At 44.7% G+C, this 18,784-nt stretch overlaps 1 protein-coding gene across 1 annotated transcript in view; it reads left to right on the plus strand.

The window, feature by feature from the left end:
- The first annotated feature begins 296 nt into the window (after positions 1-296).
- Positions 297-18,784, plus strand: part of ARG2 (arginase 2) — a 28,454-nt gene continuing 9,966 nt past the window's right edge. Inside the window, exons 1-2 of the mRNA XM_082618943.1 lie at positions 297-510; positions 1,412-1,484. Of these exons, the coding sequence (XP_082475069.1) occupies positions 400-510; positions 1,412-1,484 (184 nt within the window). The 5' untranslated portion in view covers positions 297-399. The remainder of the gene's footprint in view (positions 511-1,411; positions 1,485-18,784) is intronic.

The raw sequence follows: 18,784 nt of genomic DNA on the forward strand, positions 1-18,784 counted from the left end.
GCTGAGTTCGCGAATTTTGCAGGAGCCAACCGCTTCCCGCCAAGGGACACACCTGTCCGTGACCGCACTCTTATTGGCCGGGCCCGATCTTGGCCCTGTGGCGTCAGCGGCAGGGGCTTGTCCTTGGCCGGAGAGCCTGGGCCAGAGCCGAGTGACATCAGCGAGGGCGTTCGGGGCACTGAGCAGCAGTGGGCGGGGCTTTCCGGAAGGTGTGCCGGGGGCTGGTTGGGGGCGAGGCGGCGGCGCCTGGGCGGGGCGAGGCGGCGGTGACGTCATGGGGCGGTGCGGCGGGGCGCGGCTCGCGCGCCGGTAGGTAACAACTGCAGGCTGCGGTGCTCACCCCCGGCGGCGAGCCGCACGTAGCAGCCTCTCGCTCGTCTATGTCCTGCGCTGCCCATCATGTCCCTGAGGAGCAGCCTCTCGCTTCTTCTCCGTACGCAAGCGCGCTCAGTCCCGAAGAAGTCCGTCCACTCCGTGGCTGTCATTGGAGCCCCATTTTCACGGGGACAGGTGAGAACTGGGACCTGGCACCTTGGTGCAGGATTCCCGCCCCCTCACCCCCCAACCCCCTCACCCAAGCCTGGGGAAATCGGCACCAGTGGGAAGAACGGGGAGGCGAGGAGAGGATGGGGAGAAACGAAGAGAGGACGAGGAGGTGGATTCCCGCGATTGGGCACCGGGAGAGCACGTGGGATTTTCCTCGGTAGAAGGAGGGAGGGGATGAGGGCACCCGGTTTGCCACGTGGGCAGGGGGCAGCAGGCTGGTGGGTTTCTTCGGCCTTACCCCCGACGAGCGAGAAAGTGGTGGTTTCCGCTTGGGGTGATGGAGGAGAGGAAAGGAGGGAGAGGATTTCATGGAGGGGCTGGAAGAGGAGAAACCGACCAGAATCCCCGGTGGAAAATTGAGGGAGGAGAGGTTAAAGAGAGGGACCGAGGATTTAAGGCTCCAGGGTCCATTCTCAGAAAGAGAATTAACTGAAAAGGAAATTGGTGCTTGCCTCTCTAGCGGCAGGAAGACGGAAGGGGCTGTTTTGTTCTCTCTTCAATGAAAGAAACCTGCAGTCGTGGAGAGGTCACTGCTGGAGAAGCCGGGGCTCGGCCCTGGCCTGCGACACGAACACCCAACAGCCAGATTCTGACTTGGCTCAGCCCCTTCCTCTGTCTTGCCTCCACTTGCCCTTCCCACAACGAGGGGCTTGGAAGGTTGATCTGAATCCAGTGATTATTGTTTCTCCTCCTTCCCTGCAAGTGTTTGAAATGACCAGACCTCAGGTGAAAAGAATAAAAGGTTTTCAGAGGGATCTGTTGGGAACTAAGTATAGCATTGCAGACTTCTGTATTTTTGTGAGCTAAAGTGGTCTTATTTTCTAGTCATCTTCCCTCATATCTAACTGTGTAATTTATCTTACAGAAAAGAAAAGGAGTGGAATATGGCCCCACTGCTGTAAGAGAAGCTGGCTTGATGAAAAGGCTCTCCGATTTGGGTAAGTGGCTGGATTTTAGAAGTCTGAGGGCTGGTAACACGCCAGTTCAGAGTCTTATTCCCTTATATCCAGAAACTGCACAGCGTCAGCTGTGTATCTGGAAAGCGCTTCCCATCCTCCCTTGGATTCCACATGCAGCTTAAGATCTATGGAGGAGTCTTCAGGCAAAGTCTTCTTGCAATAAAGAGCCTGTGTGGAAGGCAAGGAGGCGGAGTGGAAGGCAGGGCCTGGAACAAGCTGCTAGTGACTGCAAAGTGGTGCTGAGCATGCTGGCTCTCACTCCCACTGTGCGGTCAACCTTTCCCCAAAATTCTAGCTTTCCTAACTCAGTCAGAGGTGCTTATGATTCATCTGTCTAACCAGTTTCCTCTCTTCAAGTCATTCGTTTCCTCCTTAGTTTTAAGAACTTTCTATTACTGTAAGCAGAGCCTTAGGTCCGTTTTCTCCAAACTTCCCTGATTATGAAAATCACTTGGTTTACTTGTGAGAAAGAGAGATTCCTAGGCTTCTCAGTGGATGAGTCTGGTTTATTGGCTCTGAGGTAGGACCCAGACACGCGCATTTTCACAAGCACCCCAGGTAATCAAAAGTAACATTGCAGTCTTGTAATCTGGATAGTACTCTAAACGTACAGAACCAGAGGTAAATCCAACCCAAAGATAAATGCCATTTATATAGTAAAGGAAAACCTTTTTAGTAACAGGGTACCAAATTCCAACACCCTTATGGTAGGAAGGTTCTTATATCTAACCCAAATGTTTCTAGCTGCTGTTCAAGGCCATTTCCTCTATTTTATTAGGGCCATTCACATATCTCTTCTGGAGCTATAAAGTGCAAAAGGCATGGCAGTAGGGAACTATAGGTCCTGGAGATACTAATACAGAATCTAGGTGAACTACAAATCCCCTACCCATGCTTGCTTTGAAACCTCCTCTGCTGATCATTGAGCCCATTCCAGGGGTGGGTTATCTCCCTCTAAAACAGGAATAATGAAGTCACCGTGTGTCTTCCATACACCTCTGGTTACATATGGATGTGGTGTCTTGATTTGAATACTCAAACCTTTTCTGTTAAATAATAAGGAGACCCTACTGAAGAAGGAACTATAATTAATCACTTTAATAATTCTCCAAGCTTACCACCAAAGATGAGAGATAAGACTTACACTTAATGTGTCACAGGTTACCTAATGGGAGGAAGTTGTCCCCGCCCCCACCGCTTATAAATGAAGATACTGTCCCTTTAAATCAGCTGTACACATTCTTTTTAAAAGCATAATTTTACACTGAGGGAAAGCAATTTCTGCTAATCACTATTTTTTAATACCTGGTAATCCTGCAGCTCATCTGATAAACTGAGCCTGGCTTTGCTCAAATTGCCTGCTCATTGTTCTTTTCTGTCTGAAGAGACTTCTGACTAGATTCAATTGTAGCCTCTTACACAGGGGACATTAATAGTATCCAGCTGAGGCTGCTGAATGAGGGGGAAGGGAACATTTATAAGCAGCTTCTCTTACTCATGCTTTGTACACCTCCTTTCCTGCCACAGCTCCTGGTATTTTTCCACTCCAACCTGGGGAAGCCATTCTCCCTAAAATTCCACTCCCTCAAATACTTCCTGTGTAAACCTCCAACCTAAAGTGATGATGAAGCTTCAGTTTGTTTGGTCTCCCCTTTAATTTTTTTCAAATAGTTTTCGTTTTACAATTTATATCCTTACCCTGTAGCCGATTGGCAGCCCAGTATCACCAGCAGTCTGAAACAGAATCTCACTGCATACTAATAAGATTGTGGCACTCAGCAGGTTTCCAGCATGTGGTTTTGGCTAATCTCCAGAAATACGTTGGAGAAAAATACCAGGAGAAGTTTCAGTCGCTCTATTCTGAAACAGCACCAAATAAGCGGCATGGGTCAAATTTCAAGGGAGCGAAGACCCATGGAAAGGTAGCTCATAAATCCCTTTGTTCCTGCCTTCTGCTCTGATGTCACAGGCTGCCGGTGTTGCTATGGCATCAGTTATACTTCCTGTTCTCTTGAATGAATATATTTGCCTTTGTCTAGGTTTTTTTTTTTTTTTCCTTTCCCTGGGCTTAGTAAGGACACTCAATGGTTCCTCTCTCAGGTAACAACTTATTTTAATATACAAAGAGAGCCTGAGAAAAATGAAGAAGTAATTGCTCTGGCAGGGCTTAGGTGCAGTGCCTCTGCTCACGATTCTGGTTAGCTCTTATAGCCACGGTAATTTGCCCTTTTTTTTTTTTTTTTTTTTTTTTTTTGCGGTACGCGGGCCTCTCACTGTTATGGCCTCTCCCGTTGCGGAGCACAGGCTCCGGATGCGCAGGCTCAGCGGCCATGGCTCACTGGCCCAGCCGCTCCGCGGCACGTGGGATCTTCCCGGACCGGGGCACAGACCCATGTCCCCTGCATCGGCAGGCGGACTCCCAACCACTGCGCCACCAGGGAAGCCCAATTTGCCCTTTTTTCTTCAGAAGTAGGATGAGTGTTCTGTGGGTAAGATAGTTATAAACAGTTTGTCGTGTCTGTCATTGTAATTATGGTAGTTTGACCCAGCTGTGTTACTGAAGCGGTGACAGCCTAAATGAACTGTATTCCCGTGACCAGCCAAGGGTCCTGGAGTTCAGGAAGCCATATGGGAGCTATTCTGGGTCCCCTCAACTAGGCTAGGGACATTTATTCTTCTGCTCCATTTGGTGCTCCATGAGAGAGCAGGCAGGCAACTCTGGTTGAGACCCAAGAATCTGGTCTGCTTCAGCAGGAACCAATAGAGAGCCTGAGATAGTTTAAACATAGAGGTATGAGAGCTGTTCGTTTGGAGCAGATTGATATGTGAGTGCAGGGGTCTGTATGTGCTTTCAGTGTTTGGTAGAGAACAGCAGCCATCACAAATTGAGTTTTATGATAGTGATGCTTCAGCCTGGCTCCCGTCCTACCATCACACTGAAACTACTCTGAGCAAGCTCACTGATTTGTCAGCCTCTATTTTGCTGGACCTCTCTACTGTACAACTGACCACTTTATTCCTGAAATATTCTGTTAGTCAGGACACTACTCTCTCCTGAGCCTCCTCTCCATTGCCTGGTCCTTCCTGGACTCCTTTTTGGGATCCTCCTCTTCTTCCCAGACCTCAAATGCTCATGTCCCTGGTGTTCCACCAGCTTTGTTCTAAGTAGCCTCAACTCACTGTCACAGATGTCTCAAACTCTACAGGTTTGAAACAAAATTCATTATCTTCTCCCTCAAATCTGCTTGTCTTGCTATCTTCCCATTGTCTGTTTCACACTATCACTCATTATCTAGTTACTCAAGTCAAACTCCAAGCCCATCAGAATTCTGTTGTCGTCCCTTTTGTTCCTTACTTCTGATCACAAAGTCTTGTTGACTTCTTTTCCTCCTTCTAAATGATTAGAGTCCTTTCCCGTAATGGCCCTGCTCTAGTTCTGTTCTTCTCACACACAGATCTAATTTTCCAATAAAGACTCTTGTCCCATTTTGCCTACCTCAGTTCATTCTTTACTGCCACCAGACTGATCTTTTTAAGACTATTTTTCTCCTTTGCTTAGTCTTTCCATGGCTTTTTACATGCATCCATGCTTCTCAGTCTTGTCATTCATATACCATCTTTGCTGACTTGCCCTATTATTTATTTTGGTGTTTTTCTTTAAATTGGCTTTAAAGCTTTATACTTTTAAAATGTAGCCTGCCCCTACAGTAAACAATGAAATCTCAGGCTTGTGCTAGATGCATTTTTCTAATACATTTTCATTTTAATAGTTTTACATTTTGGTATTTGACCTTCAACCACTGGTGGTATGTGTTCCATGCTTAACAGCCAGTAAGACAGATCCTCTACAATTTGGCCCTCTTCTACCTCTTTAGACTTCTCTCCATCCACATCCCACCTCATTTGTGTTGTAACTGGGGTTGTGGGCTCTTGACCTAGGCTCCACCAACAGAAACCCCCACCCTAAACCTTGTCTTGACATTCTGGAAGAAGGGGCAATAAAGAATTCATTCTGTGATGGGCAGTTGTGGCGGCAGTTCCAGCAGTAGCCTCTGTCCAGTGTCAGTGGGGTCAGCCACGCAAGCTGCAGCGCTTCCTTTTCCTAGTGGTGGAGCGGTGACAGCAGCAGTGGTGTCTTCACTGGACCAAGCTGCAGTGTGACTTGGGGGCCATAATCCCTGGCAACGTGACCTTTAAACCACATTGTGGTCCTCTTAAGATGATTCTGGGAGGTACCCAAATTGAAAAAACTGCTTTTCTTTAAATTAGCTAGAAAGGTTTCTGTTGCTTGCAGCTTAAAGATCCTGACTGATAAATCAGTTTACAAATTCCAGTGAGAAATTACCATGTGGATTGGAATATGCAAAGGCCTCTCTCCCCAGGCCCTTGATAATAAAGTCTTATTCTTTTGTTTGCTTTTTTCCCCCTAGTACTTGACACAATCTTCTTGTATGTTACCACAAATCATTAGGTTATGCTTTCTTTGGTCTTTAGTTAATCTAGGAGTATGTTTTAGTCCCTTTGGATTTTAGCAACTCCTTGTTCTCTTGGTGTTCTGATTTTTGAACTATCATGTTCCTTAATACAGCTTCTGAAAGAGCAGCCTAAAACTTTTTTTTTTTTTTTTTGGCCGCACCACACGGCATGTGGGATCTTTGTTCACTGACCAGGAATCAAACCTGCACCCCCTACATTGGAAGCGCGGAGTCTTAACCACTGGATCGCCAGGGCAGTCCCAAGCCTAAAGCTTTAACTTAAAACATCTTCAAGTTCTAGGCATGCCTGACTATAGTAAACAGACCTACCTTAATGTGTTACTGTGACTTAATTTCACTTTCAATGTTCTCTATCTTAAGCATGGTGGAGGTTACAGGAATACATATACCTGCCAAAACTCATTGCACTTAAAGTGTCAATACAAAGTATGCATTAAAGGTGTTTAAACATTTTCAGGTTTATTTTTTCTTAGCAGCTTTCAGTCACTAAAAACTATAACAAGTTCGTTGTTTGTATATATTCAAAAAATTTGAGCACTACTAAGCTTTAGGTACTAGGAATACAATAGTGAACAAAACAAATACCTGTTATCATGGAACTCTCATTCTAATGAGGGGTGGTTGGAAGCAGATATAAGTAAAACATACAGTATGTCAGATGTAATGAGCGCTATAGAATAAATGAAAGCAAGGGATGGGGGGATAGGGTAAGCATTGCAGATGTAGGTAGGAGGCCTCACTGAGAAGGGGTCACGTGAGCAGACCTTTGGGAGGTAAGGAAAGGAACCATGTGCATATCTGGGAGAAGAGCATTTCAGGAAGAGGGTAAGTGCAGTAAGTAAAGTGCAAAGACCCTGAGATAGAAAAGTGCCTGGAATGTTCAGGGAACAAAAAGGTGTTCCTGAGGTCTTGCCAGTGGTTGTCATGTGGGAAGGGGAGGGCCTTTCTACACTCTTATCTCCCGTTTTTCAAGAAAAGCCAGAAATCTGGGTTTTTATGGGAGATTTAAGAAAAATGTGATATTCATAAAATGGAGTATTGAGCCATAAAAAGGAATAAATTGCTAGTTCATGCTACAAAATGGATAAACTTTGAAAGCATTATACTGAGTTAAAGAACACAGAAGACCACATATTGTATGAATCCATTTATATGAAATGTCCAGAATAGGCAAATCCATATAGAAGGTGATCAGTGGTTCCCAGGGGCTGCGGGGAGAGGGAATGGGGGGTGACCGCTAATGGGTACTGGTTTCTTTCTGGAGTGTGATAAAGCTTTTCTGGAATTAGTAATTTGCTAATGCCTTGGCAAAAGCATACATCACTGATGAACCTGAATATAGGCAAATCTATTATAGATGTTATTAGGATTTGGCAAATTTCAATATAACTGTATCTTTCCTGCTTAGAAGAAGGCAGCAAAGAATTTAACTTACATCTTATATTTCAAAGTTGTTTGATATCTAACATTTACTATGTTCTAGGCACTGTGCTAGGTTCTTGCTATTATGTGATTTTTTTTTTAAACAAAGTTTGGGATTATCCATGCATTTTATTATTATTTTTTAAATATTTGCTTATTTATTTGGTTGTGCCGGGTCTTAGTTGCAGCAGGTGGGCTCCTAAGTTGCGGCTCAAGCGTTCCTTAGTTGGGGCTCACCGGCTCCTTAGTTGTGGCATGCGAACTCTTAGTCGTGGCATGCATGTGGGACCTAGTTCCCTGACCAGGGATCGAACCCTGGCCCCCTGCATTGGGAACGTGGAGTCTTATCCACTGCACCACCAGGGAAGTCCCTATTATGTGATTCTTAATCTTAAGAGCAAATTATGACACCCATTAGGATGGCTAGCATCAATAAAACCCCAAAATAACAAGTGTTGGTGAGAATATGGAGATATTGGAACCCTTGTGCACTGTTGGTGGGAACAGAAAATCATACAGGTACTGTGGAAAACAGTGTGGAGTTTTCTCAAAGTTAAAAATAGTTACTAGATGATCTACAAATTCTACTCTGGGCATATATCCAAAAGAATTGAAATGTAGGGTTTCGAAGAGATATCTGTACACCCATATTCACAGCAACATTATTCACAATAGCCAAAAGGTGGAAGCAACCCAAGCGTCCACTGATGGATGAATGGATAAGTAAAATGTGGTACAAACATACAATAGAATATCAGCCTTAAAAAGGAAAATGACATATGCTGTAACATGGTGACCCTTGAGAACATTATGTTAAGGGATATAAGCCAGTTGCAAAAAGACATACTGTATGATTCCACTTATGAGGTACCTAGATTAGTCAAATTCATAGGGACAAAGTAGAATGGTGGTTCAGGGACTGGGGGAAGAGGAATGGAGAGAGATGGTTTAATGGGTAAAGAATTTCAGTTTTGCAGGAAAGTGTTCTGGAGATGGATGGTGGTGATGGTTATGCAACAATGTGAATGTACTTAACACCACCTCATGGCTAAGATGGTTATTTTTATGTGTATTTTACCACAATTTAAAATTAAAAAGGAAACACTTAAAAATAAGTTAGAATAGAATATTCTAAGAACAAGGAAGGTCACTTGAGGTTGTAACTTCTTAGGGACATAATGCTGTAGGCTTGAAAATTTTTTTCAACTTGTTATTTAGCACATTGTTCTGTAAATAAAAGCTGAGAATGGAAAAACGTAAAGTATGGCCTGAAGGTCATACAGTCAGCAGTAGTGGTAGTTGAGAACCTCATTTCTTACCACATACAGTCTAGCCCCTCAACTGGTGCAGTCAGCTGCCTTCTCAGCTCTTACCATGGTTGAAGAAACTGAGTGGCACCATCATAAAGGTAGGGTCTCCAACTTCTTCCAAAAATCCTGTTTCTCATGATGGCTATTTCAAATCTGTACCCTTAATCGTCCTGTTTTTCCAACTCAGGTATGAACTCCCTAACTTCTAGCTCTTCTCCCCATCATCCCCCAATGAGTTGTATCGACAAAGATGCTATTACACTGTCCTCAGAGAATGAGGTGTCCAGTCCTTCCTGTATTAGGTAGGTACAATTGCACGTGATAAGAGCCCCAAATAAGCGGTTTAAGAAAAATAGTTCACTCTCTAGGAAATGGTCTAGAGAGAAGTCCAGAACTGGTTAGGAGGCTCAGTTCCTTGAAGTTCAGTTCCTAGATTCTTATCTTGCTGCACTACCATCAAGGCCTCTATCTAATGGTCCCAGATGGCTGTGGCCTCATTTCTGGCAGCAGGATGGGAAAATAAACCAACGAGCGGGCAAAGGGAGAACTTGTGCTTTCCCTTAAGGAAAGTTCTCAGGACACTGCTGCAGGATACCTCTGCTTATCCTTTTGGCTTCAGTGGGTCACATGGCCACAGCTAATGGAAGGGAAGACGGTGAATTTAGTCTCTTCTAAGGGGTCGTGCCCCAGCTAAAATCCCCTGTGGAGGAAGGGAAGAGCAGATATTGGACAAGTGGCTGTCAGCCACACCATCTCCCTGTGCTCTAGATCCCATCCCTTCCTGGCTCCCGAGGGTTCTTGTTCCAGCACTTAGCCCTTCTCTCTCCTTGTTTCTCAGCGTCTCTCTACTAACCTGTCCCTTCAGTAAGTAAGTGCAAACCTTGCCCACCTCCCATCCCCCTCTGCCGTATGTAGCCTTCTGGCTCTTGTCCAGTTATTTTGTTTCTCTTCAGAAACAAAATAACTGGCTTCCCCACTGCCTTTTCACAGGTCAACTTGCAATAATCAGGGGTCCTGGGCCATCATTGCAATGAAACTGGTTTTGCTGAGGTCTCTGACCTACTTTTTAATATGGTGGACCCTGCAACATTCACATTCGACACTATTAACCATCTTATCTTATTGAAACTGCCACTACTCTCTTCTGATTTTATCTCTTCGGGTTCCTTTGCTAGATCCTCTGCTGCCTACCCCTTACATTTTAGTATTCCTCAAGGTTCTGTCCTTGACCCTCTGCTTTATGCTCTCAGTTGGCAATTTGTCCATTTCCACAGCCTTCCTATTACCTGTATGCTGATGCCTCCAGAGCTTTATCTCCAGCACTTATTCCCCCTCCCTCCCAGCTCCAAACCTGTATACCAGCTGGCTTCCATGTATCTTAACTTTTTATTACAGGAGTGTTCAAACATAAGAAAAGTAGAGACGGTAACATAATGAATTTGATAGCTATCACCTAGCATCAATTATCTATACCTGGCAAGGTTTCTCACCCCACCTCCATACCTTTTTTTTTTTTTTTTTTTTTGGTGGGGGCGCACGCGGGCCTCTCACTGTTGTGGCCTCTCCCTTTGCGGAGCACAGGCTCCGGACGCGCAGGCTCAGCGGCCATGGCTCACAGGCCCAGCCGCTCCGTGGCATGTGGGATCTTCCCGGACCGGGGCACAAACCCGTGTCCCCTGCATTGGCAGGAGTACTCTCAACCACTGCGCCACCAGGGAAGCCCCACCTCCATACCTTTTGAAGCAAATCACAGACATCATTTTGTTTCATCTGCAGATATTTCATTATATGTCTTCAAAATACAAGAATGCTTTAAAACTTAACTACAATACCATTATCACACCTAAAATAAATTAATATCAAATACCAGTACTGGGGAAATATAATTTAAAAAAATCTCCCATCCGAGAACCTATCCACAAAGGTGGTAGAGAAGGAAAACAGTTTATTATTGAATAAGCATTAAATCGGGCGATCTGATAAAAGACTGCAAAGACAAATCTTACTCTTTTCTATAGCCAAGCAGGTGCAACACAATCCATGTTTTCGAGATTAATAACTAGTCCTCCAGTTAGAGGACTTTGATAGTTGACCTTTTGTTACATGTAGCTCATCCTAACTTTATCATGGAAATTGGAGTGATTACCGGTTAGCTGACTGGCTTTATCTGGAGGGGAAACAAACTTCTCATATCTTAAAGCGAGGAGGTAATTTTTTGGCAAATTGAAGCAAGGGGCCCACCACTCATACCCATAGAACTGGGAGGTTGGGGCCCTAGATGTTTGTATTTCAAAAAATGGTTCCCAAGTCCTTGAGGAAACATTCCTGGGTTGTGAGGCCTATTTAGTCATTATAAAGATTATGTACCCGTGAAAAGGACAGAGAAAGAAATTCTGAAACACAAGAGAGGAGAGAAGTTTTTACCCTTATTTTCAACAGAGATAATTAAGTCTATTTTCAACTTGTATCTGCCCTTACACCAGTTAATGTTCACATTGCCTGACTGATTTACACTTTTTGTGTTTATTTTATTACAGTTTGAGCTTGGATCCAAATAAGGTCTGTATTGTTATCTCATAAGTCCTTTATAGGTCCCTCCTATTTTCTTCCTTCTTCCTTGCAGTTGATCCGTAGCGGAAACTAGGTCATTTGTCTGTAGAATCTCTCAGCTTGTATTTTGCAGATTACATCCCTGTGGCACCCTATGACATGTTCTTTGTCCTTTGTATTTCCTTTCTACTGGTTATTGGATCTAGATCCTTGGTCAGATTCAGGTCCAGTTTTTTTTTTCTGGCAGTTCTGCTTCGTAGGTGGTGGTATACACTTCCATCAGAAGTGACGTCATCAGCCATTGAACACTGCCTAGATTTGAGCCATTAACTTGTTTCCACGTATTATCAACAGGATAGTCTCTAACACCCCAATGTCAGAGTATCCAAAACTGAACTTACCATCATCTCCACTCCCTTCCCCTGTGGTTTCTCATCTCTGATGTTAGCAGAGCCAGAAAGCTGGAGGGCAAACCTTTTCTCTCTCCTCCACACCCCTCTAAGTATTGCTGGAATCTTGTCAGTTCTGTCTGTCTTGTCTTTACAGCCCCTCTGGGAGCTGCTCTTCTGCAGGCCAGGCCATTTTCCAGAGGGCACCAGATCACTAGATTAACAGTGCAGATTTTTTTTTTTTTGGCTGTGTTGGGTCTTCATTGCTTCGCACGGGCTTTTCTCTACTTGCGGCGAGTGGGGGCTACTCTTTGTTGCGGTGCGCAGGCTACTTATTGCAGTGGCTTCTTGTTTCGGAGCACAGGTTCTAGGTGCGCGGGCTTCAGTAGTTGCAGCACGCCGGCTCAGTAGTTGCGGCACACGGGACAGTGCAGATTTGATTTGTCACGTCCTGACTTGAACCTTAGTAGCTCCCTGCTGCATTTAGGACCTGGGCCCTGCCCCCTCCTCCTTCCTCATCTCTCTGCAGTCCTCCTGGATGGACCCTGGGCATTGTTCTGTAGGGCTGAAGGTATTATGTGCTTCTCCTTGGCAAGCCTTTCCCCTTTCATTCCTGGCTAAAACCTCAGGATTCAGGTACTGATGCTTCTGAGAAGTCCCCTTGGCTCATCCTGGGCCTGAGTCAGCACCTTCCCCTGTTCCCATCACACCCTGTGCACAGCTGCATCTTTGCAGTTTGCACCGGCCTGTGCTTTCCCTGCCTGTCTTCTGACCAGGCTGTGAGCTCCCTGAAGGCTGCAACCAGGTGCACAGTCAGCACACAGTTAGCTTTTGTTGAAGGACGAAATGGGGCAAAGCATCAGGCTTTCTCCTGGAACTTCATTCACATGGTGATCCGTGGGATTTTCCCGGATCACTATTTCCTTACTCTCAAAATGGTTTGTTCCTCAGAAGCCCCCTGGTTTCCCAGATTTTAAAAATGTTTAAATTGAATAACTGTCATATATCAAATTTTAAACTCTTACAAGTGTTGGGCTACCAGTTGATGAATTTAGTCAAGCTAAATGTTGGTAAATGGCGATGGCTAGTTTTTGCCTCCTTTTTAGAAGCATACTTATTCCAGGACCTAAGTAGCTAATGACTGCTTCAAGTAAGGCTGACCTCTAGTTGCTTTAGAAAGGAGTGGCGTTACTCCTTTAATATCCAAAATAGCACATTCAGAGGCCTAGAACCTAAGGGGATTACTGTGGTTGCTTTAAATAATTTAATCCTTGAATAAATTTACTTGTCCTTATTAATGACCATGCTCTTTTTTTTAAAAATAAGTTTATTTATTTATTTATTTATTTATTTGGCTGCATTGGGTCTTCATTGCTGTGCATGGGCTTTCTCTAGCTGAAGTGAGCGGGGGCTACTCTTCGTTGAGGTGCGGGGGCTTCTCTTGTTGCGGAGCACGGGCTCTAGGCTTGCGGGCTTCAGTAGTTGTGGCACATGGACTCAGTAGTTGTGGCTTGCAGACTCTAGAGCACAGGCTCAGTAGCTGTGGTGCATGGGCTTACTTGCGCTGAGGCATGTGGGATCTTCCCGGACCAGGGCTCGAACCCGTGTCCCCTGCATTGGCAGGCAGATTCTTAACCACTGCGCCACCATGGAAGTCCCCCAAGCTCTCTTAATAATGAGGGTGTGGGGCTTCCCTGGTGGCGCAGTGGTTGAGAGTCTGCCTGCCGATGCAGGGGACGTGGGTTCGTGCCCCGGTCCGGGAAGATCCCACATGCCGTAGAGCGGCTGGGCCCGTGAGCCATGGCCGCTGAGCCTGCGCGTCCGGAGCCTGTGCTCCGCAATGGGAGAGGCCACAGCAGTGAGAGGCCCACGTACCGCAAAATAATAATAATAATAATAATAATAATAATGAGGGTGTATTCCTATAATAGGTGTGGTAATGCTAGTATCTGAAGAGAAGAAAGCATCTTTTTGGCTCCCTCCTCCACCCCAATAAGCCAGAACCACAGAATAGGAAAAGAAGTAGAAAATGCCTTCCTGTGTGACCTGAGAACTGAGTCACAGCAGGGTGTGGCATTGTGGTTAGGGCTTTCAGAGAATTGGTGTTCCGAGTGAAATTGGCCATGCCTTTATATTCTTTTACAGGGAAGGGAGAAAATTTGAACTGTGTGTGACAGCTGGGCTCCTTAGGAGCTATTTCGATGAGAAATCAATGGGCCTGTGTATGTTTGCTACTTCTCACCAAAAACTCTTGTTCTCAACCACTTGCGCCACCAGGGAAGCCCAAAACTCTTGTTCTTATCCAAATGACATAGTCGTATTGCAAACAAGTTTTGGGAAGTCTTAGATTACACCATCTATTGCAAAGAAAAGAGTAGGGCGGGGAGAAAAACCACAAAGATGCCTCATCTAGTTGAACTAATAATGTAACCCCTAGCACTGTAGGCTTTTCCTTGTTATCTCATTTCAATCCTTGTAGCGACTGTGTGAGGTGGGACAAACTTAGAGACTGAACTTGGTTGGAGATCTTGACTCTTCTGGGAAGTTAGGGGCCAAAGGACAGGGATTCTTTCCTTCGCAGTCTGTTGTGGCCACTTGACCCACTGTGGCCACCTCATCTCCCGTGCGCTCTGCTTTCAGCCTGGAGTAGCGTGGAATGTGGTCTGTCTGGTTTGTTGAGGCTCCTTGTGAAACTCACCAGGATGCTAGCCCACGTATGGGGCAGGGAGCTACACATCTGGACTGGTTAACTGGCAGAGCTGTAGTCACTAGCCCTTTAAATCCTTTCTGGAACAAGTTGGAGCATCAAGAATTTAAAGAAGAAGAAAGATCACATATTCTGAAAAGCAGTATTTTAGCCCCAGGGATTGTCGCTGTCTCTTCCCGTGGTTAGATATTGGAGTAGCTTGAAGTTTTGTCAGCACGTTAACAACAGATCTTTTTCTCAGAGAAGCTTAACAGTCTTGTTCTGAACGAGGGAAAGTGGTTCTGTCGCAGTGACCCGTGAAGCCAGAGGAACCCTCCTCCTACCTCTGCCTGTGCTGGAACCAGGCTGTCAGGGTGCCGTCAGCTCACAGTCTGCCCAAGAAAGCCTGAGTTGGCTCACCATAGTCTGAGGTGCTTGGAGGGTTGACATGAGTTGGGTTCAGAGGGGCATACATTACTAAGCCCATCCTCAGCAAGTGGTGCACTGTTCTTCTTCGACAAGTTAAGATGTGGCTGGAGAACCAATTAGCAGGAAACATAAATGGTGTTGCAGGTCATCTCAGTTACATGTCTTGAGCCAAACTTTTGGGCTTTTTTTGTATTGGGATTTTTTACTCAAGGATCACATTCATGCAAAGGCATCTATTAACATCACATCTGTATCAGCTGATCTTGAGGTAAACTCCGACAGATGTTAGATGGCCATGTCTGAAGTGACTGGCCTGGATGCCCGGGGTCACCTTCCATCCTCGAGCCCCTAGTGCCACTGGCCTCAGTCTTCCTCATCCATGGTCTTCACCACCTCTGAGAACACCTCCTGTTGAACAGGAGAACAGAGTGGGGAGGAAGCGGGTGTCGAGAGGGTTGGTTGGAGCAGTCTTATATGGGGCTCTGAAGAAGTGAACTAGAACAAATAGGTATACTTGTGTGATATGATTTCTTTCCCTAAAGCACCAAACTTATTTTGGAGGCTGGGTCTAAGGAAGCAAACAGCTGATTCTTAGATACCCCAGGACACATGGTTCTTGAGGTGGTACAGCTTCTGGGAGTTAAATGCACTAAACAGAATTCAGACCCCTGCATTTTATTGGTGGTAGCCAAATGAGTTTACCTTATATAACAGTCTGTTCAAAAGTTATTACCCAAATCACATTTTAGGGATAAGAGAAATTCTGCTTACTTCAAATGACCTGAATTAACTGGCATTCCTTTCCTAGTTTAGACTTAGAGTAACACTGCAACTGTTTTCAATAGGCTGGTCTTCCACGTACAACTTTGAGGTTCTAAGAATTAGCAGATGCCATCCTTTAAAATACTGGGAACTCCCTTTCTGTGGGATGAAATCTGCTGTGTACAATATTTGAGTCTATAAATTTAAGAGCCACCAGTGTTCTCGCAGCACCAAATGAGAACTCGGTGTCTTTGTTTTTCTGCATGTTTCACTGACTTGTTATTCCTGACAAATCATAAACAATCGTCCTATTCAAGGACAGTTCGAAAAACTGTACACTAATAGACTCTTAGCTTTTCTCCAAGTCTAATATTCTGCCAGTGGGCTACCTGTGGCTTGGCAGACGCGCCCGTGTGTCAGCCCACCTCAAAACACATCTCTCTTGACTTGCTGGGAGGCTTGGGAGCAGCTGGAGCTACCTGTTAGTGGAAGTCAGAGCAGCAGAGAGAATGGGCTACCCTTATGCTATCAAAATGCCTGCTCACTCATTCTTTCGTGAATCTCTAACCAAAGGAGGATTCAGGCTTGCTCTAAACAGTTGGAGCTATTTAACTTTGCTGAGTTTCTTCCTCCAAAGTATGTGGATAATCATACCAGCAGAGGAAGTAAGGATTAGTAGCTATTGTAAAGCATCTAGCTAGCACTGTGTGGTGTGTGGAGAAAGACAGTTTTGTTCCTTTTCCTTCTTTCCTGCCACTGGCTTCTTTCAAGGATTCACTGGTAATGAGGGCCCTGAAATAGAAGTGCTGTCCACAGACACTGCTAACGTCAGACAGGGCTGTTTGGATTTCTTCCGGTTGCATCATCCTGTGGATGCACTTGTGTTCTTGTTCCACTCCAGTGGAACCTGAGAGGTTTATCAAGGCCAAAAGTAACAACGGGGCCTAAAAGATCAGAGTAGTAGTCAGTGTATTTTTATTACCAGCACTGGGGAGAGAAGCAGTGAGGTGGTGCCAGTGTATACAGAGCTTGACTTTTTCCCACTGCAAATGAAAAGTGAGAGCCCTTTCCAGTTGGTTCCAAATCTGTTTGATGTGAGAGCTTCCTTGGAAGTTTCAGGTTTATTTCATCCTACAATGCCTTCTAAAAGAGGAAGGAGCAGCAATGAAATATTATGTCTCATCTGATTTAGACTTGCAGATGAGTTGACCTGAAGCACAAGAAGTTTGAGAAAGGGACAGCTCTCTCCAGTATGACAGATTTCCATGTTATAATATTTGCTTTTTTCACTATTATTCCAAGATTCTTTAAAATTAGTGAGACCATTTATCTTTTGAACTAGAAGAACTTGCCATTGCACTCTGCTAAGGTAATTGCTTTATCATTACTCAGTTCATCCTGCTCTTAACAAAAAATTAACCTCCCATCAGCCTCTCTACTCCTCAAAAACTGGCCTATGGGTCATAATTCATGTTCCCTATAACCTCCTTTCACTCCTTTAGCACTCATTGTCCCTAGTCCTTACCGGGAATTTAATGTGGAAATCAAACAGCAGAGTTGAGGGTCAGGGCCTCTCAAGGTATTGATCCCTTCAGGGGGTCTGGCCCTCAGCTCTGTGGGTCCAGGAACAGAAGTCTTGAAGTGTGCAGAGTTTATCAGGCTTTCAGACCCAGAGACTCGTGCTAACCATGATGTATAAGCCCAAATGCCCGTGCGTAGTTTCAGTGAGCAAGAGTCCTTCTGGCATCCACTGTCAGGAAGCCCTCTTGCTGGTATGAGGGCAACTGAGAAACTAAGTGAATAAGCAGAAGGCTGTTTGGTGAGCAAGGAATTGGAACCCACCATCCAGGCTGTGAATTAAGCTGGTGATTCACTCCACAGAGTTATATGTTCAATGACCAAAATACTTTTATGAAATTCAGTCTCTCTTCCATGGCGAGTGTTGCTGTAAGACTATCAAATTCTCTTAAGTTCCCTTTTTAAGCTTTCTGCAGCTTTATTCTGATAAGTAAATAATAGCCCAGTTTGTACTGTTTTCTGTCATACTTATCTATCTATCTATTTATTTATTTATTTATTTTTTGCAGTACGCGGGCCTCTCACTGTTGTGGCCTCTCCCGTTGCGGAGCACAGGCTCCGGATGCGCAGGCTCAGTGGCCATGGCTCATGGGCCCAGACGCTCCGCAGCATGTGGGATCTTCCTGGACGGGGGCACGAACCCGTGTCCCCCGCATTGGCAGGCGGACTCTCAACCTCTGCGCCACCAGGGAAGCCCTGTCATACTGATCTAAGTCTACATCCTAGATTCCATGACTGGACTTAGTGCTCCCCAAGTTCCATCACTTAACCACCAGGTTGATCACTTTAATTCCCATGTATTTCTTATTGGTCATGGAAGGATTAAATGAGTTAATCTTCAAAAATTAATATTAACATTATTATTCAATTAGATTATAAACCTTTTCTAATTATACACCTAATATAAAACACCGGTCAAGCCATGGCATCTTGCACCTAGAGATGCTGAGATAAACACGGATATGGAAGTTAAAACATCAAGTATGGGCACTGCCATTCAAATCTGTCCAGCTCAAGACTGTGTTGCAACAGTGGCAAGACCTGATATTGACTTGAAAGTTAAAGCTTCATTTCTCTTAAATCTCAAGTGTCCTTCCATATTTCGAGATTTAGTAAAGTACATAGTGATGTTATTCGTGGCTTTTTTCTTTTTAAAAGATTTTAAGATTTTTATAGATGTTTTATTTTTTCTCTTGGTTCTCAATGTCTTTGGCCTGTTTTCATATTCTTCTACCTTCAGCACCTTTCCTTCTTATTTAGTCATCCAGATCTTGGTGGTGATCCCTCGGTTGGGTTTATGTTCCAGGCCATTTCTTCTCAAATCTCTACATTCTCTCAGAAGTTTGGCTTTGGATTGAGTTTGGGTTCAAGAGGTAAAGCTTAAACTGTACAATTTATATTCAAGATTGGTCTGTGCTAGTCTTAATACAAACCTTTAATACAAGTCTCTGCAAACATTCAGATGTCTATACTGTGACCACTTGCCCCTCCCCTCAACATACCTGGATTCTAGTTTGAGAAACAGGCCCATAAAAATACAATCTATGCTAACGTTCTGTTTGCTCAAATCCTTTGGTAGTGTTGGATAATTTAGTCCTCACCCTAAATCCAACCAATTTATTGATATAAGTGGTTAAGATTGAAAGACTGGTACTTA

The sequence above is a fragment of the Mesoplodon mirus genome, assembly GCF_964341445.2.
Source record: "Mesoplodon mirus genome assembly, chromosome: 4".
In the NCBI taxonomy this organism is placed as follows: Eukaryota; Metazoa; Chordata; class Mammalia; order Artiodactyla; family Ziphiidae; genus Mesoplodon; species Mesoplodon mirus.